This window comes from Sabethes cyaneus, chromosome 3 (genome assembly GCF_943734655.1).
Source record: "Sabethes cyaneus chromosome 3, idSabCyanKW18_F2, whole genome shotgun sequence".
Classification (NCBI taxonomy): domain Eukaryota; kingdom Metazoa; phylum Arthropoda; class Insecta; order Diptera; family Culicidae; genus Sabethes; species Sabethes cyaneus.
In genome coordinates, this window is record NC_071355.1 from 84,852,896 (window position 1) to 84,877,558 (window position 24,663).

A 24,663-nucleotide genomic window follows, 5' to 3' on the forward strand; every position below is an offset into this window, starting at 1 on the left:
TATAGCGTAGACGTTGAAGCAAATTGAACGACGAGCTGCGTTTTTTAGCATAAGATTTTGTGAACAATCTTCGGTGACAATTTGGGAGTACATATATAGAGATACGGATATTGTGAAGCGAGGAAAACATGATATACAACAGACACAGATAGACTACAAAAAGGTATCGAATGAGCAACCAGCGTAAACAATATTTAGCAGTGAACAAAAAACGCAAAACCAGCATCATACCATAGCATCAACTAGGAGGCTAGCAGTGAATACCACGCACTTATTGGATATGTGCTGCCAATGAGGACAGTCTTACAGCGGGTGTTAGGGGCGATTAGAGAATGGTAGCGCTCAAGATCGATAAAGTTGGAAACGCTTACCTATTAATACCTATTAATTAATTATTTGAAAAAAACTACCCCAATACTTCATTCAATGTTAGTTACCTTTCCTTTTTTTCGGGTTATCCAACTGGTCGCTTAATAGCGTATAAAACTCTGCGCTGGGCCCTTTTGTGATGTCAACAAAGTGTCAGGGAGACCTCAAACATCAATTCTACCTGACGAGACAGGCACTGGCGCCCACTAAAACACAGGTAGAGCCCCAAGCATAGCCGTCACACCTATACCCGCAGGCGGAGGCGTTTCGGCCCTGCGCGGACTCCACGACTCTCTGCCAAAGGCCGGAAAGTCATATTTTAAATATAATGATGATGATGACGATGATGATAATAATGATGATGATGACGATGATGATGATGACGATGATGATAATAATGATGATGATGAGAAGAAAAATGATAGATCGAATTTGTAAATGTGCTTTGGACTTTTTGTACCACTCGAGTTGCAATATGTGGTATAGTGAAGAAGTGGAGGATTCGTCAGCCCCGCCTGACACCGGTCTTCAACCGCGCGCCCGCTTTCAGTTTTCCAACACAAACAACCACAAATGAACCAATAGGTAAGACAAATTTCGGAGCATTAGTGGTTATCAACTTATCAGGGCAAATTAAATCTTTCGTCCCCTTAGTATACACAGTGTATTCCCACGATACAAAGTAAATTGAGCGCAGCACAAGCTGGACGTTCGCGGTAGTCGACAGAAGCTTCAAAATATAGAGACTCGCTCGCCTTCCAACCCTCGAGACCAAAGTGCTGTAAAGCTCTGGGCTTAAGCGTCTCTTTAAGACTCGACCCCTTCCCATCGACAGAGCCCGCGGGCGGCCATCAGAGCTCAGGACAGCCACGGGGCCAGTGCAAAAATCCTACTCTATCGAGCAGCACCGCCTAGCCGAAACTCGAACACGCGACACGAATTGACCTAATTTTCCCATCTGCTACCTAAGAAGTGCTATTACCCGTAATTATTACAGAGTGGTTCTTCGGCATCCAATCGGATCTGGTATCCCGGTTACATCCCCTTACTAACCCTAAGCCCCCGACCAACTCAATCAATCCGACATTTTTCGGAGATATTTGTGACAGTTGTGATAAATAGGGATGAATCCCAGAAAACTTAATCTATTGTCAGAGATCCCCATACTGGCCTTATTCTTAAACGGAATAAAAGCACTTTCTGAACAACGCAACAATCACATTTGGTAAATTTTTACCCCGAGTCCCACTTGAAATCACAAAAGTATATTGATATATACCCACATTCAGAAGTAAACGTGACCGCTGTTCATTTACTGATTAGTCAAAAAGCCCTACACCACGACAAGGTTCAGTTTTATCGTAGGGACTTCATTCAATGTTAGTTACCTATACCAAAATAAAGCTTTAAATCCACTATGCTCCTGGCCGGGGTCGAATCAAATGTTTGCGAAATTATATACTGAAATAACGAAGATGTAATTTGTTCACACAAAATTTATTTTAATATAGATATGTTTCTCAGGATTAATAAATACTCGAAATAGAAGGTACAATATATAAATTGTGTATAACATTGAAGTATTGACTAACAGTACTGCTTTGAATTTTCATACGTTTGTTTTCTTATCCACTAAAACAATACCGGATTGATAACGTATTGTTTCTACTCTCACGATTTGAACTACTTTTCCTCTAGGAGACAAAATCGAATATAAAAAATATATACATTATAATAAAAAAATCTTATGCCGGTTTTACTTTCGACGAAAGAAAACAAAATTGCACACAACAAAATGTTATAAAGAATTTTCTTTAACGATAACATTGAACTGATTGACAAACTCGCCTTAATTTTTTCTAATAAGACGGAACTGACTTTACAATTTTTCTGTTTCGGATTCTCGCGAATCCAATTTAGCCAGTGTTTTAATTTAATACTAATTACGTAGGGATGAGTACGGTAATTGGAACGATGGTGACAAAAAACAAAGTTTTAGTCATCTTAAACACCACCCAAACCGATTCAATACAGTTGTTAAATCAAGCAACGATTTTTTTTGTTTCATCGATCCGTCTTTCCCTTTTTAACTGTTAGTAGCTGCCTCACATGCGCTCTGTGTGCATCAATCTTCTGCCTCGATAGAGGATGGTCTACCCATGAACGCTATTGATTTGAACTTGAACGATTTATTATGCGTTAATTAGTTGGTTTCTCACGCACTAATATTAAAAGACTTTCGGAATGGAACTGGTTCGTAAACGAGAAGTAAAATTTACGCACTTATCTAAAGTATCCAGTGTGGATGTAGCAACATTTCGTATAGTGGATATAGTTTCTATACTTTTTCGGATATACTCTCTGTTTCGGTACGATTAGTATGTGATAAAAATTGTACTTTTATTTCTTTTGCTAGACGCTCCCAAAATGCTAGCCATGTACCACGGTTTTGCATCAGCAGGGCTGGCTCGATTGATTAGTTTTTTAATGCTTATAAATAGATTTCTTTAGGAGTTCTTGCCTTTAGAATGCGTTCAGGTTCATGCAATCGAAATAGCAAAGATAGCATTGCTGTACTTAGAACGAGTGCATTTTAGAGGAGATCCAGTTTTTAAAGATAAAACCGTTAAATATAGACATTGATACAACTTTGGATCAAAAGTTGCTAATGCTTAATGTATTTTCAATAGTAGTCATAGTACAGTACAGAATGCTCATTTCATTGGAAGATTTCTAAAGAAATGAATTTGAAAAATAATGTAAATCTCAACTTTTAAAGGATGTTACCAATGAGCAGTACGTAATATTCAAAACCATAAATTTTCATTGAGGAAATGAAAAAATTAATGATCTGAACCTGCAGTGACGAATATGAGTCTTTTAAATAATGAGTCTATTAAAACAAAATAATCCAAGTTAATCGATTAAATTGATCGCTTGTTGAACAAGAACAGTGTTACAAATGACATAGGTAGTTTTTACCTTTTATTCTTGTTGTCCAATGCTGAATCGAGTGCATATTTCTGTATTCATACAAAGCCAAATTTTTCCGGGTATGACGATAATATTCTGCAAGTGTTGTTTTCAATTTTTTTTCAAGATGTCATAACTAATTGCAAAGTATTCAAACAATACTCCGTTACAAAATGTAATTTAAACGATCCTTCAACCAAGCAAAGACTAGAGTGGAGGACTTCCTCTGTTAATTCACTACCACTATCACCGACGATGGGCATCGATTGAAGGATCCACCAGAGTTTTAGTAGCTGCCCGATTCTATGATACCTTTGCCTTTCGGTGCAACAACTCTTGCTTCTTGTGTTCATGAATGAAATCTTCCACGGTAATGTTCAGTCGAAAAATATGGTGCATTACAAAGTCCGCCTCAATGTACTTTTTCGGTGGCGCACGCAGCACCGCTAGCGTCTCACATAATCCATTAGCCTGCTTACGGACCTTGTGGGAATTGAGGCTAGCGCCGAGTATGACCAAGGCAACTTTGAACAAAATTTTTATGCCCTCGCACAGGAAGCAGTCCCACACCCGCAGTAGCGTATCCCAAGGGAGCGTGCGGGTCATGGCACACAAGAACCAGTCCGTCATATAGAGTAACGGATCAACCTTGTGCTTTTGAAGATGTCGGTATACCGAAGGAGAGGTTTTTTTCAGAAGCCCATTCAGCATGCCGGCATCGCGTTGCAGCATTTCCAAACCCGGCGTAAAGTAGTCTTTAAGGTATCTGAAAAAAACATGTATAAGTGATTCGTTTGCCAGTAGAGAGATTATTAAGAGATGCTAAATGGTAAGTTATTGCTAAGGATGAAAGTATCCATTAAGTTTTCGTTTTAGTTAGCTAGTGAACATTGCTCTTCCTAGTGAATTTAAAAAGCTTCTAAGTTAGCTAGCTTCGCCGACTAGCAATCATTAAATTCAGCCATTGTCATCAAGTCTTAAGTATTCAATAAAGTCCATTAGGATTTTCGGAACAAAAACACGCACCAAACGTGGCTAAAGAGAATGGCAGAACGGTAGTAAACATATGTGTGTAACTAATATATGAAGGTGAATCACCTTGACGCTAAAGTTGTATTCTATATGAAAGGAAGACAGTGGTGACAATACTGAAAACAAGCCAAGGGGTTGATAATTGGTCAACTATAGTGATTGCTTTGATGCTTTGCGGTTATATGCAAATTAGAAGAAATCACTCCATTCTCTAGAACAAACAATGGATAGTGCCTTAATCAAGTCACGTTTAGTCGCGATAAATTGTTTGCTTATATAGAACACCATAAAAGACTGTTCATATTAGTATATAAGCGCCAAAAGCATGTGAGAAATTCCTCATAATTGGTGTATGAGTAGATATGCAAACAAAAATAATTTTGAAGATGAGAGCCACTAAAACATTGAAAGAACAAATGCGTCTAATTCATCCGGCATTGTTGAGAAATCTGCAAATCATAATGATTATACTCACTTATCGCAAATGGTAACAAAGCACCAAAAGGCTTGCTCGCTTGGCAAATGCATTAGTAGGAAAGCGGCTATCGGGGCTTGAGCCTGGCAGTAACCTACTTTGGGATTGTGTATCGAATATGCCTTCAGTACATTGAACAATTCCCTTTGGCCGGGTTTCTCCTCGTCGATGAACATTTCATGATGTGGAAACTGTCGGTGCTGATCCTTTTTGATCTCTTCTATGATTTGAGGATTACCCGGTTGCTGAAGCAGTTCCTCATATCTATTAGGATATTTGCTATGCAACTGATAGGCACCGGTGAGGTAGAACCAAGCCCTAGGACGTACAGCTTGAGGAATACCTTTGCGACATCGCTCACGGAGCTGAAAACAATAACATAAATTGTGTATATGAATAAAATACTCCCACAGTTCTCTCCGATTCCTACCTTCTTGTAGTTTTTGTTCATATATTCTTGCCAGTGATTGGTCATGTGCAGCCATTTCTTCTCTCGGGCTACAATCTGCTCCCTAGTAAGCGTTTCTTTGGCTGGCTTTTCGGAGAACTGGCTGCCGCCATAGAATCCGTGGCGATCTGGACACGTCGAGAAGGCACTAGTGGTCGAGCAGAGCGAAATCGAATCCGCATTTTTGCTTGATTGCCGATGTAATGACACGGAGTTCGACGTGTTGGTCGACGTTGGCGAAGTGGCCATTTTGGGGTGAGCTTATACACCCCCGAAAAATAAATGCAATCACCTGATTTTGTTGGAGATGACTTGAGTGTAGTGTACGTTTGTTGCTTTGAGATTCTGGTACTGCTGGTTTTCTGAAAGAGAATAGAATATTTTCTCACTAAATAAATTTTTCATGCGACTCAAAAGTGATGTGATGCAAAATAAATCCATTACGCCGAATTCCATGAACTCGTTTATATTATAAGATTTTACATTTGCGTTTTGTCATGTACTAGGTCATTATTTTTCTAATAAAATATTCGCCAAGGAAAGCTGGAATCGTATTAGAATCAGCAATTACGTATTCTTATCTGATTTATTAAATGCTACGTTGTGTATTTTCCCTTTAATAACACAGTAGGGGTAATAGGGGCATAATGAGCATACGGGGCAAAATGGGCCACCGTTCGTTTGGGCATATTGGACAGTCAATTTCGCTAATTTGATTAATGAACTTGTTGATAATGTTCTTAATAAGCATTTCAACAAAAACTGCATCCAAATTCGTTGACATGTCTGAGATATTGAGAAAAAACTCGAGCCGACTCAGGATTGTAAAAATGCTATAAGAATTGCAACCCACAAAATAAGCTCTATAGCTATTTGTTGCGTGCTCTGGACTTCTCTACTCTATATATGGTTACTATTACCGTATATGAACAATCGCTTTGTATAATTGAGATATTTTTTTGTGTTATCGCATTATTATAATTATTTTTGATTAACATAGCTGTAAGGGGCATAATGAGCATACCTGGCAATGTGTTTGTACATAAACAATAAACGCTGGAAAGTAATATAAACATTAAAATGACACAGCCAAGCATAATGCTGCGTGATTGCACGTAACAATCAACCCGAAAATAGCGGTTACAGAGCAAAAGTGGTGTCTTTCATCTACCTGCCACTTATCCGCCATGTTGCCTATGTTGTTCAACTGAAAAAAAATCGGTAAATAAAAACAATCATAAAACAACCGCTAAATGAAATGAAAATAGTCACCATTTCGCTTTTCTTTGTATTGATTTAATCTTTTATGTTATTCTCTAGTAAAAACTGGCTAAAATGGTAACTTCAACTAAAGTGCCCATATTGCCCCGTATAGTGGCCCATTATGCCCCCTATGGTTTTTGAACGAAGCAAAAAGTATCATTTTTTAAACATTCAAATTTGATGGCTGTTCATAGTTAATCAATATTCTAACATTGTTAATTTATCATAGACATATCAAATCGTAAGTTTATGGCAATTACCAGAATTTTGATTACGCGCTACATGTTTTATGACGCGTTTTGCTTAGGTGGCCCATATTGCCCCTACCACCCCTATATCATAATATTGGTCACACACAGAAAAAACACTTTTTGAACAGATTACTAAATCATAAACCTCGTCGGCTATTAACTGTTGCATGTAAGTAATATATAGCTGCTTGTTTGTGCTTGCATAATAGCTTGTATAATTTGAAAAAAAAATCATTGACTCTTTCGATCCAATCATCTTGCGATAGTATAAGGTACCGCGTTTAGACTTCAGAATAATATAACGCATAAAATGCATCTACGTGATGACAGAGGAATAGGTAAAGGCCGTAAATGGAAAGTTTTACATCATTGTAAAATACAAGATGGAGACCCTCGGGTCTCCCTAATGTCTGGTAAGCTTCACCCCCGTTCCAAATGTACCATCACCATGTATGAAACGGTAATAAGACCGATAGTCCCCTACGGGCACGAAACGTGGACAATGTTCGACGGGAACTTGTAGGCATTGCCCGTTTATAAACCACGAGCTGGCACGAGGGTGCGCAGTGTGCTCGATGGTTAGACTAAGTGGAGCATGATCTGGAAAGTGTAGGACGGTCGAGAAATTGGAGATCAAATCCTGAGAGACACCGCACCGGGATAAGTAAAAGAGTTTAAAAATAGTTGGATAGTTCCGGAAGATTCCATGCCTGAATATGCAGTGCCGATTATTTAAGAAACATTTAAATTTGCAATAACTCGAGAACGGCTGGGTTTAAGAAAAAAGTTTTTATGTGAAAATTTGTTCAAAATGATGCGTAGAATTTAATTTGGTTGGAGTTTTACAAAAAAAAGTAAAATTTGGACATTTTTGAAAAATTTGTCGAACTTCCAAATTTATAAAAAAATCCGAAAGAATGTCTATCGATAGCTCTTCACCAGATTTTAGGGTATAATTTATGCTGTCTTTAAAAAATTAGGCAAATGAAATCGGAGAGGCAGGTATTGAGATTTTTTTTTTTTTGTATGAGCTTATCACTTTGACCACAACATTATTGATCTATTGTAATGTTGCCCGGGTGTATGCTGTATTCTGCACTGCATTTCTGTGCTTTATCGTTATTGAGTAGGGTATTGGGTATTGAGGTATTGAGATACTTGACAATTTATGATTTTTATCATGATTTTGAAATTTCCGAATTTTTGTGCGGAATATTATTCAAGAGCAATATTAATATTACCGCTTAGGACTATTGAAAAACTGGCAGGACTTTTCGAAAAACAGAGCAGATATGATATAATGGAGGCCTAGCACTCGTTCGTATTATTCCCAGTAGTCATTGCGTATTTGTAGCGGTAAAAAGCCTGGGTGCCAATTCCGTTATCGAAATTTGACCTTCTGTTTTTATACGACAGACTTCGCAACCAACTGTTAGAATACAGGACAGTGCGGGGTCAGTGCTACGATCCTATTGACTCTAACAGCTTTGTAGCGGTAGTCAACCTATTTTATCGGTATGCTCCTCAGATAGTCATCAAACTGAATCATTCCTGTCCTGTACTGAGATAGGTCATTTTAATCAAATAAATAGTTTTCAAGATATGATTTTAAAAAAAGTTATCTCATTTCTAAATACGAAGTTACTTTTTGAAATTACTTTGACGTGTAAAATCAAGTTTAGTGGAAAATAAATTCTTGCGTGGTATCCAACATAGGAAAATTTCATTTCAATCAAAAATAGTCGAGTCAAAAATTGCCTTCTTTCAGCATTTTGCGCTGGAATTGCTCATTAGTTCATCTTCGAAGATCCGTGGTATCACTTGATCTTTAATAGCAAAGATACTCTCAACGACTGTAAATTTTCATTATCTAATCTATGTATATGGCGAGGGTGTTTGGTACGGGAGGTCTACACTTTATTCCTTCCCCTCTTTTATTTTTAGGAGTTGAATGGAATTAGGTATCATAACTGCTGAATCCACTTGACTCCTTGGAATTCTCTCTCTGGTACATATTGTGCAGTTGGCCTGGCCCTTGACAAGAAAAAAGAAAGATTTATGCAATTGTCATTTTCCAGCATACTTTCAAGAACTGGCTGAGTTAGTATGATATTAGATTAGATTAGTGATTCAAGTTATAATAACAGTTATACGTTTGTAAAAATAGACATTCGAGATTAAAAACATGTAATCACTAAGAAACTCAAGACACATGGAGTTTTCAATTAAAAGTCGAGAATTCCGTTTCACTTGTAGAACCGTGGAGGTGCAGATTGTTACAATTCCAAGCACTTGAATATAGACAGAGAACATTAAATATAAAGCAACGAGTGTTTACGTTTTAAACCTAACGATCATTGATTTTTACACATTCTATGGATCGAATTTGTTTATTTACCTATATCTATAGCGAAGCCGTTGTCATCCTAGGGGTGTGTTTGCATTAATGCGTCAGAATGCAAAGGTGTTAATTGAGAAAATTGGAAACAAATTTCCCAAAACACACTATACCGAACGGTGAATCGGAACAAGTAGAGGCAAATTTCCCGTTGGCCGTCTGCTTTCTTTTCGTTTCATTGATAGTCGCCACCGGCCGCAGCAATCCGCCCCATTTTTCTCTGTTCGTTCCGTCAGTTGGTTGTTGCAATTTACATTTTGTTTACCGCAATGTGTACGCTCATGGAAAGATGCTGTATCTCACACCCGCGTACCGCAGCCAAGACCTAGCTGTGTTTTATGAGTTGAATAATCGGAACGCAAGTATCCGGTCGATACGTGCTTATAGGCGGAGTTCTTACGGTTCGTTTATTTCTGTTTTCAATACATTCGTGAACATTTGGATTCTCGTTTTTCTTATTATTGAAGCTATGTTTCCGGGATTTAATTTTTACTTCTGTTAACAGACTTTCATCATGAAGATACCGAACTGATCAAGTAAATGCTCAGAGTAACCCATGCTAGACTACCAAATCGAAACACGTTGGTCGACAAGTTCAAATTAAAACTGCATATATCAATGCAAATGCAGGCTAAAGTAGTAGCTGGCGTCACTTGTGGTTATTGGTTCATACACTTAGAGAATATTTTGCATTTAGATATGGATATGGGTTTTCACGCGTCAATGAATATACATGTATATGACTTATACATGTTTGCTACTAATAGATAGCGCATCAAATATCAAAACAATTTGTTTTAAAAATTCATAGCGTAGAAATGTGATACTCATATTTATTTATATTTAGTCCTCTTCTTACGGAATCATTAACTTGATTTATTTTGCCAAAGTCTCAGATTCCATTCGTCTTTTGCACTGGTAGAATTCAAATATTTAAAACCCCTGAATAATTTAATTGATTATTAGTTGCATACACCATATTTTTAAAAACAAAGACTATCACTTTTTTGGCATATTGTAAAAGAGGATAAAAAATGGGAGACCTTATCTATAGATCCATTTGTTCTGCTTAGCCTACACCTTTGAAAGGATTCTTGATAAATGTGACTATAAAAAAAATTATTTCAATTGAGGGCGTTTGTACAGATGGATTCTCTCAATCTAATAAAGCTTTGTGTGACGTGTGTGCAAACTGTAATTTAGCAGGATAATCAGTTAGCTTGAAGTAGCTCTTACATTTTCCCGTTGTTGTAAGAAAATTTAACTCAAAAATGATTTACAAAGGTGTGAATAAGTAAATAAGGCTTATGCAAAATTGAAAAAAAAGTTTATGTCCGGGTCTCAAAATATTTTCGAAGGGGGGGAGGGGGGTGGGGTCAAGGAAAAAATAATAACGTCAAACCTTCAATAACTAAACAAAAAAGAAGAAAACAGTATTTATTCTTCCATTCTATTAAAATTTAATACCAAAACTTTGTACAGTGTGTACTTGAATTTTAGTTCAGACCAAACCAAGCTTCAAAATTTTTCGACCCAAGCACATAAAGTAAGCATCTTGGTAGAAATAAACCAGTTTGGTAATAGTGGAGTGCCACAGGATCACCTTAGGGAGCCACAAACATATACTTCATTTGAATTTTGCTTTGAACTTGCGTGTCAATCGGTTAATTACCTAGTTTTTTTGAATAATCCAAATCCGTGTCACTTACTAGTTCAGACCTCGGTAACCACGAAATAGTATCGTAATTTAATCATAGTGTGAAAATGGGAGTTTAGGCCCTAAAACTTTTTTAGTTAGAACGCATATGCTGTCCTACCGACATGTTTAAAGGAAACATATCTCTGAAACTATTCACGCTTGAAACCGCTTGTTTCTTGGTCAACCTTTTAGTCATGAATAGCAGGCTATTCCTCAGCTGATGCTTGTTCTCCAACAATAACGTGTTTACCTTTGTATATAAAGGATGCAAACCATTTCGAAAATTTCAAGTTTCAATTCAGTGACATCCTTTCTGCACGCATGCATGCTGTCAAATTGACGCTGACGAATGGGTTGACGCAGTATTTTGTTTAGGCCTTAACTGCTTTAACTTTGCTTATATTGGATAATTCAGGGATGTAAACTCGCTGAAGTGTAAAAAATCTGTGTTTTTATCACCAAAGAATGCACCATAATAATATATCACATTATTTTTTTGCCCCATCACATTCGAAAATTTTTGAAGGGGGGGGGCGACATAAACTTTTTTCCAAATTTGTATAAGCCTAAATGAATTTTCGGTTATATACCTAAGGATTACGGTGATATAATTATATGAAGCGATTTGTTCAATTGAGTGTGTCTACAAAAACTGATTGCACATAATATTAGAGTGTCTCGCATAGCTATAAAATTACCAAGAGTTTTGGTTCAGGTAAAACCAGTAATCAAAAAGGTTGGATAATATAATGTTGTTTTACTTTTGTACATTGACAGAATAGTGACGAAGACAATAACGACAAACATAGACACGTCAGCTCTTCTCAGCCGGAGATCAAAGAAGTCAATTAATTATCTTCGAAGCAAGCGCAGTAAGTGGGCGAGAATATGATGGACTATTTCATAATTGGCTCTGTATTCCACTAGTCATTTAGATCTTAATGTTACTTTGAATATCGGCTCACCGGGAATTCTCCCGTGTGAAACAACTTTCCATCAGTTTGGGACGCTCGGCTAGATAACACTTGTTTATTAGTTTGGGGGTTCAAACAACAACGAATTAACACTCAATTTATCGTGAAGGAATTTTGCAAACATTTTTAATAAGATAAAATAGGATATAGGAATTTGTTGAAGAGCGAGACACTGCTTTTTAAACGTGGATATCGTACAGATAGCACTAAAAAAACTAAAATGATTGATGATAATTGTCTAAACTAAAATGAAAATTGGTCGGTGTTAAATCAGATCGAACCAAGCAGCAAAATTTAAAAAAATGAGTTAATGACAGTAAACGATCAAGAATTTTCTAAGCTAAATTTTACTCTAATCAGACTACATAAATGTTGCCAACAGCTAGAGTTATGAGATAATTTCGAACGATTGGTAACTATAAACCATACAGAGCAGCAAACTTTGAACGCGTTTTTCTCGAAATCAGAGTTTTGTTGGTTCGGTCTGACTTAACACCGACCAACTGTCATGCTGTTTTTGGCAGAGTTGTAAATAATCATAATATTAGAATAGATTTTATTACCACGATAGAAAATACTTCAGACGCTTACAAAAAAATAATATTTTATAAATAACAAATTTGGTACCGTTAAGCTCTCAAATTCTGCGCAGCTAAAAAGTAACAGTAGGTCTTGTTGTTTACGTCTCTGAACGCTGAAAGTACGCCAAAAACTCGGTGTTAGCCACTACCATAATTAAATGCATGAACCAGCATTTAGCTTGTGCTTCTCATTCGGTGGATGTTAACAATAGACGGGGGAAGAGGCTAAATTTGTGTCTAAAAATGTCTTAACCCGCCAATGTTGATGGAGTTCAAAGTAGTTGGAACGATTAATAAGGGGGTTGTAGAGTTACCTTTTTACCCACCGCTGTGGTTCAAAGGTTCGCCAATAATTGCGAATCACAGGGCCTGGAGGAAGATATGGTTTCAGGTCTCGTTATTATTGGCTCCCTCTACAAATACTCGAGCATGAGAGATATGCCATCTTGGGAATCAATCGAGCAGCGAAAATTGTCAATAGGAAGCTGATCGAACACGCATACTGTTCGCTTAAATGCTTGATTAACAAGTATTGAAATAGTTATGAAATATGCTTAAATATAATCAGACACAGTGTGTATGAAGCTTTGCAATACACTTCACATTGATTAAGTTGAAAGATATATCACTCTATTGTAAACAAAACAGAAGCGGATCGTGCTGAAAACAATCAAGTCATACTGCTACAGCATTTTGCTCCACAGCAAGTGCTGGCAGTTTTTGTACAACTGATGCCAAATCTTTGGCTTTAGTATCCGCGTATCTCTTACTCTGAGTATTTCTAGCTCTAATTAAAGCTTGGTTCGATCCGTGGATCCTCCAGCTTAGGTAAAGAGGAACGTTATTCAAATTTAGTAAGCGTTGGTTCAAAGACTATTTTTCCGCTCTTTCCCTTTCATGGCTTTGCTCGCCCTGGAGATACTATTTACTCCTTTGTTTCATTACTTTCTTCTAATGTTTCAAAAATAATATACCCCCCCTCTCCTCACCTTTCCGCTCTTCCCCCTTCTTCACCAAGAATTTCATTTGTTTCCCCTACCGTCCCTTCATCGATTGTAGAACCATCGTTTCAAAAAAATATCAAAAAAAGATCTACGGGTAGCTTTTAGAAAATCTTCTCAACTTCATAAAAAAAATACCGAAACAAATAAAAATTAATTTCTACGCTGAAAAAAGAGCATTTTAAAAACTAAAAATCGATTTTCTAAAAACGTCCATCTCAAATATTGATGAAATTTTTTTTTTGAAGATAGATAGTTATATGGCCTACAAGCAGGGATGCCAGATATTTTTTTGACAGGTCTGTATAATAATTTGTAAAAGTCTGTATAAGTCTGTGGTCCATTGAAAACCCACCACCCGCTGCGCAATATCTGTCAATCCATTAGATTAGGTTGTTTTGCTTTAATGCGGCTCTTTTGCATAAAATCAGATTTTGGAAAAGTTGCAGATTTGTTTGAGAAAACCAACTCTAAGAATTTTGAAACGCAAGAGAACTTCATTGAAACATTTACTAAATAGAACTTACTTATTTATGTGTCCTTGTCCGCCGGTCCGGCAGAGCAAAGAGATGAAATCAGACGACGATTACCCGCCATGGCTTTAACCTATCGCCAGCACAGGTTCTCGTCTACAGCCTGGATGCCGTTGACTATGCTACGTCGCCATGAGCACATGAGTCTGCCACTTTTACGCTGTCCTTGCGGATTCCAATCGAGCGGTTCTCTGCTTCTCTGCTGCAAAAGCACCTCTTTCTTATATTGTTTATGCAGGGAGAAAATCACAGCAGCACCTCCACGGTGCCGAATAAGATTTACAAGGTGCCAACATGCGCCTACGTACTAAAAACTCTCCTGCTACCCGTTTCCTGAACCCCTCCCGGCCAATCGTAGATTGACGCCAGCCATCTAGCCCTCTATTATGCTTATAGCGTCTGATGCCAGCATTTCCATCTCTTCTAGAAACTCTCCGAACACTGTTTGGACATCCGGTTCTCGAAGTAACTTTTAAGCCACCTGCATAGATGATCCGGTACCCTCATCCTATGCAGCGCTAGCGCGGTTGCACCCTAGCTAGCGCTGTTAAAGACGTTTTTGACATCGATTGTGACTATGGCACAATGCCTGTCGCCTCGTCTTTTCCGTCTCATAGGCTTCTCGGCCCTCTCTACCACGGACTTCCCCGTCTGGCGTCTGGCGTCTACAGTGGACTTCCCCTTACGGAAGCCAAACTGCGAGATTGCCAGCCCGACATCGCTCTCCGCCACAGGCGTCAACCTGTTTAGGGTTACCCATTCTAGCTATTTGCCTAACGTGTCCAATAGGCTAATTGGCTTGTACGACGAGTGATCACCCGCTGGTTTCCCCGGCTTCGGCAGCAGTACCAATCTTTGGACTTTCCATTTGTCTGGAAATTCGCATACCTCTAGGCAGTTTTGAAGCGTCTCACTAAACATATCGGGATATGCTTGGATCGCCGTTTTGAGTGCCTCGTTTGCAATCCCGTCAGGACCGGGCGCTTTCTTCGTTTTTAAACCCCTGGCAATTACGATGAGTTCCTCATTCGTGACCGGAATGAAGACATCATTCGATTGACTGTATGGGGTCGGAGGCCACTAAACTGGATCGTGTTGCGGAAAGAGCCCTTCCACGATGACTTTCAGCTTTTGGGGGCAAATTTCCTGCGGAGCGGATGCACCCGTCACCCCAGCGGTTTGTGTCCGCATCGCGGCAAAGCTCCTGAAAACAGGATTTCTTGCTACACCTAACCTCCTTGTTGAGCGCCAGCCTGGCCGCTCTAAGTTCGACCCCCCGAGCTTCAGTATCTGCATCGGTCCGGGCCCACTGCGCTTGCATTCTCTGTGGTATCTGGAGCGGAGCTGAACAATGGTGTCGCTCCACCAGTATACCGAGCGACGACGGTTCGTTGGCTGTCCCGTCCTGTGTATAGTGGTACCACATGCCTGTATTAGGATGTTGGTCAGCTCACGGGCACTCAGGTTTGAGCGGTTGCTCTCTGCGCTGAGTGCTTCAATGAACAGGTCTTTATCGAAGGCCTTTACTTTCCACCTCCTCCCAGGCGACCTTAACCAGCGTGACCATGCCATCCGTCGTTCAATCGTGTACTATATAGCTTGGTGATCGCTATGCGTGTACTCTGGCCTTCCTGATCCGTATTGCTATATCAGTCTTGGTACCACCAACGGACGTTGTCTGGCTAGATATTGAGGCTTCCGCCCGCTCAATTTGTCCTGCTGCTGCGAAGTTAAGGGGATTGTCAGTGTTCAATACCATAGACTTAGTTTTAGCAACATTGACTGTGAGACCTGCTGCCTGAGAACTCTCGTAGAGTAGAAAACCTCTAACTTGCTCCGCATATCGTTTCGGCGTTGTGCGAGGTCGTCGGCTAGGACGAGGTCATTTAGTTGCTCCAAGGATTCCAAGGCAATTCTCGATTTGATCTATTGTCAATTACTCCAACAATGAGAAACAGAAGCGATGATAAAATGCAGCCATATCTCACGCTAGCAGTAACCCTTATAGGGTCGGATAAGACGTGTGCTAAACCTTGCACTGAGCCTCGATGAGATGGACCAGCTTATCTGGAACTCCTCTACGCCTAAGTGCGCCCCAGATGTTTTCGTGGTTGAGTTGACCAAACGCTTTTTCGAAGTCAACGAACACTAGAAGAAGAGTCTAGGAATTCGCGAATTTGCTCCAACATAATGCGGAGCGTTTTGATATGGTTTATACATGATCGGCTGGTGCGGAATCCAGCTTGCTGCCGCCAGAGAGTATCGTTGATCTTCTCCTGGATCCGGTAGAGGATTACCTAACAGAGCACTTTGAGAGTAATACAGAGCAATGTGATGCCACGCCCGCATTCGGTTAGGTCGCCTTTATTTCTGACGCTCTATAGCATTTTATGGCTGCTTCAATTTCATCCAGTAATGACGCCTTCGAGTTGACGCGGTTAATACGACGAACTCTTTCGTCGACTCGGGACAGTCCAGGCTCTCTTGCCCCACATACAAACTCGTTTAACAACCCTCTCCAGTTCGGCATATCGTTAGCGGACAGCCGTCTTAGTCGCTTTGGTTCGCCCTCGCCTATGTCAGCTTTTGCCTTTCTCTACTCATCGATCTTTCTCGGAGTTTCATCCGAAATCCACTTTCTCCGCCCGCTGCGCACTTTGCCGACGGTTTCATCACTGGTCGTAATGAGGGCATTTTTGAGGCTGGTCCATTACTCTTGGACAGTTCCACCAGGTAGCAGTTCCTAGGCTCGGAATTCAAGTTGTTAGATAAAAACCCTTTTCGCCTTGGGATTTCCAATCGGCAGACATCGAAACGACACCCAGCTTTCTCCTCCAGTCGTTGAGTACCTATTTCAGCGATAACAAGCTGATGGTCGGATACAATATCGGCACTGCGCTTGTTCAGTGACGAAAGTCTTTCTCCTTATGAGGATTGATAGTCGCTTACGAGATATTGTTTTGAGGTTTCAGTGCGAGTTAAAATCGAAGTATACTTTTACCTTGACAAAAGTAAAACTATATTTTGCGAAATTTTTATCGCATGTCTGTATAAAATCTGTAGTCAAAAACATGTCTGTATCAAAAAACGAAAGGTCTGTATAATACAGATTTGTCTGTATATCTGGCATCCCTGCCTACAAGTATTCCATGCATTGCAAAATGGGCATATTAGGTCATACGAATGAAAGAGTTAGAACAAATGCTCCCATACGATTTAAACGGGAAAAGCAAAGCAAACTGTTTTATTCATTCGGCACCAAAATCTGCAAAAATAACGGAATAATTCGAGTTTCCACCACTATAGGTACTACCACAACTACTGGAGCATCTACTCTACTAGGTTGCTAAGTGAAAAAACATCGTAGCAAAACTATAGATGAGCGCCTATAGTTGTGCGCTCCAACTGCGCGTTGGATTTTGGAAAATTGGCATTTTAGCAAATAATGCTTTAATTTTAAATGGTGTGGTCTAACTACCAATACTTCTAAAAACCTGTTTTATATAATGAATGTAATTGTTTTATCTAAAATGCTACGGTGACGAAAATATTTTCGTATTGGTACTACCACAACTATTGGATCATGTACCCTAGTTACATTTCCATGTTTTACAAGAAAAAACTTAGTGTTAGACAGAAAAAGAGGTTTTTTTTAATTTCAGAGCTCAGGATAATAATATTTAAAAAATCAGAAGGGTCGTGTACAAGACACGATCGCATAGGGGACGCAGGACTACGTAAGTCTCTGTGTAGCGATAGTAGCATGTATCCATGCATTTAATAATACGATTCTTCATGTATACATACTACATACAGCATATATAGGGTTTGTTGAGACTAGGTGCAGGTTAAGAAAATTCGATTATTTTTCATAGCACCTAGCAAACACTATTTACATATATATGTACAGTGGACTCTCGGAAAAGTTAATCGATTGAGTAATGCGTCGATTAACTTTTCCGAGTAGTCCTAAAAATCATTGAAAATGATTAATACAAAAGCGAAAAATGCATTTCGGAATATAGGATACACATTTTTATGTAGGTATTTGAAAGTTGTAATGCAAAGAAAAATGTAGCAAGATCTTTATGAAATAATACTTAGTTCCTTCCAGTAAGTAATAGCACAGAGAACAGACTAGCAGGTAACTGACGAGAAGTGTGTAGAAAGTTTTTATGTAATCAACGAGTAATTCTACGATAGAGCACCCCTCGAGCTGTAACTGGCAAACTAAAACTTGATGTCGCTGCCGTCGCTACTATGTAACTCCAACACAAAGTAATATTGGTAAAGGCGCATGCATATTTTTTATGCGTTTGGCAAACATATTTCTGCAAGGCGCCACCGGCAGATTTTACACACAAAAAATCGATTACTTTCTTCTAACCTGTTAATCTGTTCTCTGTGGTAATAGACGGTTACACTACTTTACTTTTGTTTTTTCATAGCTGCGACTACGTTTTGATAATGTTCGCGCTTATTTTTAGTTTCTTGCTGTTTCTTTTTTGCATTTAAAATTCAATCGGAGTTTGCGCTTTTCCAATATGTTATCAATAATCCTCAAGTAACTATGTGTCCGTATTGCACTATTGTGGCAACTCCGGTACAAGAGTTTAATTTAATCCCAGTTATGATGCGACTCTGTATGAAACTGTGAAAAGGCGACAATAAACCGAAAAATGAGAAATAAAAATAGAAAGTAAACACACGTGTGTGGACGAACGTCCAGAAAAGTTAAGACAAACTAATTACCTTTTTACAGCGTTGCATGAGAGCTGATATTCGCTTACTTTTCTGAACAATTAACCTTTCAGAGAGTTAACTTTTCCGAGAGTCCACTTATTTTGATGATATCAAAAAATTGTTATGCTAAAAAATCTTTGATGTGCTGCTGGTTGAGAAATCCTAATTTTTACAAGTCGATTATTTTGTTGCATAGTTTTATTCATTTTTATTATTGAAAGCTACTATATAAGTTAAAGTTGTTTGCAAAATGTTTTATACCTTACTGCGTTATACTGAATTGACGGTCAAATAAACATTGGCATCACTAAGGATCCCTCCTGCCTTGTTTTGTCCATCATCGTCCTTCGAAAGAAATTTATTTAAATGTAATGCTTGACTATTGAAACTATGAAAAAAATTACAGGCAACTAATTGACGCAATGCAGCAAATGAAACGTTTTAAACTATTCTCGGATAAGAGAGTCATTGAATTTTCTCGTTTTGCGAATTGCTGCGTTACATCACATGCACAGATATCCCTTCTGCCCTGTTTTCGTGTAAGACGACAGTTCCGAACAAATTCTTGCAGTTTACATTGGATACAATCTGGCATAAGGAAAGGATTTTTCAATGACGTTTCACTTTCAGGACATCAATTTGGACTAGATACAATGTTTAAAAATAAACTCGGTTGAAGAGAAGTTGGTGGTCTTATACTTTAACAAAACTGTTTACTTCAAGGACATCAATTTGGACTAGGTTAAATATTCAAGCGATTACATCGGCTGAAGAAGAGGGGTGGTTTTTCACTCTGGCGTATTTCCCAAGCACAGATATCAAATTGGTATAGGTTTAAACGTCGTAAAGAATCTTCGACCTGTTGGGACGGGAAGTTTTTGTCAATGCTTGTAACGTAACGTTTAAACTTTGATTACGTCTTTTTTAACCAATCAGAATACTAGGATTTCTAGTTGGGCAATCATTATTATCATGTATCATTATTTTCAATTTTTCAATAGTGTACACTTACGAATTATTGACATTCTTCATTTGAGCCAATGCGTAGAAGATTTTCCGATGGATTGGTGCAAAAATATCGAAAATCGATCAGGAAACCGCTAAACCGTTAGCGTTTAAAACCTGACCACTTTTCGAGAGATTTTTTGGAATGACACCCTATCCAGCCAAACCTTGCCGTAAGACTTAGTCCTACATCAAAATTCCGCCTCGGCGACATTTTTTCTGTGTTCAGTGAGCCAAAACAATAAAAATAATTGGCAAAAAACACTGATTAGTGATATAGTTACAGATTTTTGGCATTTAATTTCTCTCAGCATTTGTTTTGCAAAAAGCAAAAGTTTATGTTAAAAGCATATATTTTGGTAAAAAATCTGTACAACCCACAAAAATAGTTATCTGTTCTGGATTCAACACCTCGAAAAGGATAAAATTTAATTATAAGAATTCAAAATTAAAACAAGAAAGTTTTAATTGGAGGTCTGAGTACCTAATTTAGTTTTATTAAAATGAATTATAGGGTAAGAACCCCACAATTCGCCCCCACCCCAGAATTCGCCCTCCCACTGGTATTCCCGTGATTTAACTCAATATATAGTTGAAATATAAGTTGTTAGTTTAATTTATATTCATTTTAACTCAGTTTTCAGTTATTTAAATAGAATTCGTTGTGTTGTTTTATGTATTTTAATGATTTAATGTGGTTTGAAAAATAGGTAATGTATTTAAGACGCGATTTTTCCATTTTCAAGAACGAGCACGAAAAATAAAATTGAGGAAAAGTAATGGAAAATCGTATCTCTTTGCACTTTTTTCACATCATTTTGGTTATATCTGTTTCAAATTTCATAATTGTGCTTTTATTTTGATATTTTATCGCAATTCTGCTGAAAATAGAACATAAATGCACTGGGCGAAAATTGGGTATTGTAAATCATATGAGTTGCAAAATTCGCCCGGGTCGAATCTGTATATACTTAGCCGAACTTACTGCGTGAACCAGTTTTCGCCCTCATCTATCAAATATATGCAAATATGCCACACATAAGCAAATGCAAGTCACAATCGATTAGTTTGTTCGCTGATTTATGTTTATCAAAATGGTGAGTAAAAAGTAAAGAATAAATAATATTTTGATGCAGAAAGCACATCATATCTTCATTTGAATTCATCTAACAAAAGAATTACCTGCTAAACATGGGCTAATGGGGTTTCTACCGAACGAACTGTTGAATTAGCAATAATCGACATCGAAATTGATAATAAGATTAAAATCGCACGAATTAATAAGACGCGCATAATGTTCTCAAAAATCACAATTTTTCTTGTCATGAGAATAAATCTGTCATGAATAAAACTTTGAAAAGTATTTAATGTGCAATGCAGACAACAAAGAAATAATCGTGTTGATAAAATAGAATATTTCGATAATATCATGAAAATTCTAATTTTTGGAAGACCTGTGAATTCTCAGCTGTGAATAGGTTTAGTGCAAATGTGTTTTAAGCAAATTTGGATAATTTGACATTTTCTCAGTCAACTGAAAACTATGTGTTGTCTGTTGTTTCGTTTTTTATGTTGTTCAGAGCTCTAGATATATGGAATTTTGCCTGTTTGGGGACGCGATAGGTAACTTTTTCGACACGTACAGGATGGTCGTGCGGTTCTGAGTACACTTAGGTATCAGACTTTCACTTTAATCTGTAGACTTCGTAAGCGGTTTTTGCCGCCACACCGCATCAACTATTAGAAGCATATAATTTCCTTCAATATATTTCTTATATCGCGTGATAAAGATAATAATAACTACTAGTTTAAAATTGTAATAAGTAGCCAGTTTCATCCATGTTACCGAGAGTTATGAATGAAGCGAAATATTGACTTATTTTACCCCACTACCATCTTTCGGTTAGTAGTATTTATGTTTAAACGTACTATTCGTACTATACTATGAAATACACCATCTACAGGGATGAGACATTGTCGCGGTTATGCACGATTTAGCAACACTCCCTACAGCCGGCTGTCTGGAGTTTAAATTGCTATAAATACTTTTACCTAATATATAACTCTCTGCTTAGACTTAGTAATAGTGTGAGTACTCATTCAAACTTTTCATTGGAACAAATATATTCTCAAAACTATAATAAATGAAAAAATTAAATACGATCGAATGAATAATGAATATACGAAAAACATACCTAAAATTCTACATTTTATAAAAAAAAACAAAAAAGCAACGATCGCATCACTTATCAAGGTGAATCCTGATCCAACAAACCCAACCTTACTAGCAAAACTCCTTCCTGTAATCTTTGTAGGGATGCAGAGGTTAACACGGTCCCTAGAACAGCAAAGATTACACTAACATTCCTTCCCCGTTCCCACCTGATTGCAAGGACGTGGCCGGCGCAGTTATTGATCATTACTATGTCGAATCACTGAATTTTGCACAATGAGAATGATCGGTAAATCCCAACCACATTCATTTGATTCATTGTGCAATTTCACTGGTTCTGGTCAATCACTGAGTGCAACCATTGATATGTGCAATCAGTCTAAGCTAAGCTAATATCATGAAAATTCTAATAGCTTAGCATTACAAACCCGGTCTAACCAAAAATGCTAGTTAAGAATTCCAAGTTATGTCAAAAAATATCCTAGTTGAGTAGGTAAGATGGGTATGCTTACCAGTTACCAGGAATATTTAATACTGTAAACCGACATACTCATTTACAGACAGTGATTTACTAAACAATTTTTTTTCTTCATCTTTTTATTGACTATATTAAGCAGTTAAGCTTAGTTATTTCTTGGGGAAGAGGTTAGGTTGTGGACTCGAGTCTCACCTTCGATTAGTCAATATATATAGCCGAATATCAAGATTTTCCAGTTCAACTAATTTTTTATTGTTCACAGTAAACATTTACTCTTTCCCAAAAAATTACTAAACAATGATATAAGTAATCATTAAGTTTATTTAAACTATTAAAATAAACATGGTACCATTCTGTAGGCACTGAATTGTATTTATTCGCCCACATATCAATAGTGAAAATGAATTCAACAAAGGACCAGAAAAAGCACTATTCATTTTAAATATCTTTGACGAGTGTCAAAAGCCTTATTTTACTGCAATGAAAATAAACATTTAGTAAAAACCCACCTTCTCTGTGTTTTTTAGTTTTACTGAATCAGGTATCAGGAGGTGATGATGATCAGTTTATTTCAATTTAGATTAACATTTAACGAATTCCTGATACAAATTGATTGCCATATTAAGCACTGGATAGACATAATCTTAAAGTTAAATAATAGTAACAACAATTCTAACAAAATAATTGAGGTTATTTGGGAAATTTGCAACAAATAACAAGTGGGCGAAATCTGGGTCACATGGGGGACGAATTTTAGATCGCTATGGGCGAAATGTGGTACTAGAGGTTCCTGCACAAAATTGGCTTTTTTGCTATCAAATTTCAATTTTCGCGATTCCTAATAGCCAAAATAGATAGAATATTAATATATAGTCCTACTTGTCTGAGTTCAGGGCTGATTTTATGATAATATGGCGATTTATTCATTTTACAGCATAAAAACCTGATAAAAGGGGCGAATTCTGGGGTCGTTACCCTAGACATCTGTGCAATAATAAAGTAATAAGTTCAAAAAGTTCAACAGTGGCAATTGTCAATTTCCGTCATTTGTAAGTTCTATATGCGTCACATCAATAAATAGACTCACCAAACTATTAAGCACACCTCAAGCTCCTATCAGTAATATTTATTATCATTGCAAGTTTCACGTTAGTGTTATCTTTTTGCCTCGTAGCGAGTAACCCCATACGCACACTTCAGCAATAGTAAGTCCAACAAAAAAATGTCAGCTTTACTTCGTCTCTCTTAGTCGGCAACCACTTTTAATTACCACGGCACGGCTTGCTAGTAAATATACACTTTTGACTTTCCATTCCATTAATATTACACACATTCGCACACTGTATTGGACTTCTGTTTCTGTGTAGCAGAAAGTTGGTTCAATTTACATTTTTGCTGTTACTCACAATCACAATGCAATGATTAAATTTTGTTATAGATTTTCGCTGCTGAAGCTTTCATATTGAACATATATTATGTACGTAAGTAAAAAATCACCTTTCACTGCATCGTGAAAATTACAGCTGGAGGTACTAATTCTGCGTTTTTCACTAATTTTCTTGGAATCCTCGTCTTACACTCTGTCACGAATGAATGGCGAACAACTGTGTAATTTATGAGTGAGATTGAAAGCTACTAATCGAATTCACTTCTAAAACACATTGAATACACTCAAGCATATGCAAAACTGAAAACAGTTGTTGTGCAACAACCGTAACATTTAATTGTTTTCATTTTAAAACTACTGAAAACAGTTTTTAACTTGGTTTCGCACAATTTTATTATAAAACTACGATCACTACATACCTCACGAGTCACGAACTACAGCCCGAATAAAACTGATTACTGAAACTCTCTCAGCGCTCTCGATATGGACACGGAATTCGACCGTGTGTCGTGTGTGGTGCAAAAGAGAGATGCAAAACGAAAATATCTTGATTACAGTGTTGCCATGTTGGCGAATAAACGCTAAACGCTGTACCATACGCCCCTATACATTTCGTTGCCCGACCTGGAAAAATCACGGTAATAATTACGACGTTGTCCGACTTTCCTTAACAGGATAATGATATTTGAATGAATTTGCAATAGCAATTTGATAATATTTAGAATTTTATTAAATGGGTTTTAATATTTTATGCATTTAATATTCTATAATCATTTTTACCATAACACCAACTTCATATGTCGAATAAAGTATGTATTTGCTATGGACTCATTTAAATATTAGGCTAGATTTATTCGAAGTCATCACAGTTCAACAGGAA

General features: G+C 37.6%; 1 protein-coding gene across 4 annotated transcripts; it reads right to left on the reverse strand.

Moving 5' to 3' along the window:
- Positions 1-1,885: 1,885 nt before the first annotated feature.
- Positions 1,886-24,197, reverse strand: LOC128739148 (TBC1 domain family member whacked). 4 transcript variants are annotated; one of them, XM_053834560.1, is made up of 5 exons: positions 23,894-24,197; positions 23,484-23,755; positions 5,280-5,659; positions 4,850-5,214; positions 1,886-4,108 (listed from the first exon to the last, which is right to left on the reverse strand). In XM_053834560.1, the coding sequence occupies exons 3-5, from the start codon at positions 5,544-5,546 to the stop codon at positions 3,646-3,648; spliced, it is 1,095 nt and encodes a 364-aa protein (XP_053690535.1). In that variant the 5' UTR covers positions 5,547-5,659; positions 23,484-23,755; positions 23,894-24,197; the 3' UTR covers positions 1,886-3,645. The 4 variants fall into 4 exon arrangements, with proteins under 4 accessions (XP_053690535.1, XP_053690534.1, XP_053690537.1 ...); XM_053834559.1 differs by having other exon boundaries at positions 23,484-23,791; XM_053834562.1 differs by lacking the exon at positions 23,484-23,755.
- Between the last annotated feature and the right edge of the window lie 466 nt (positions 24,198-24,663).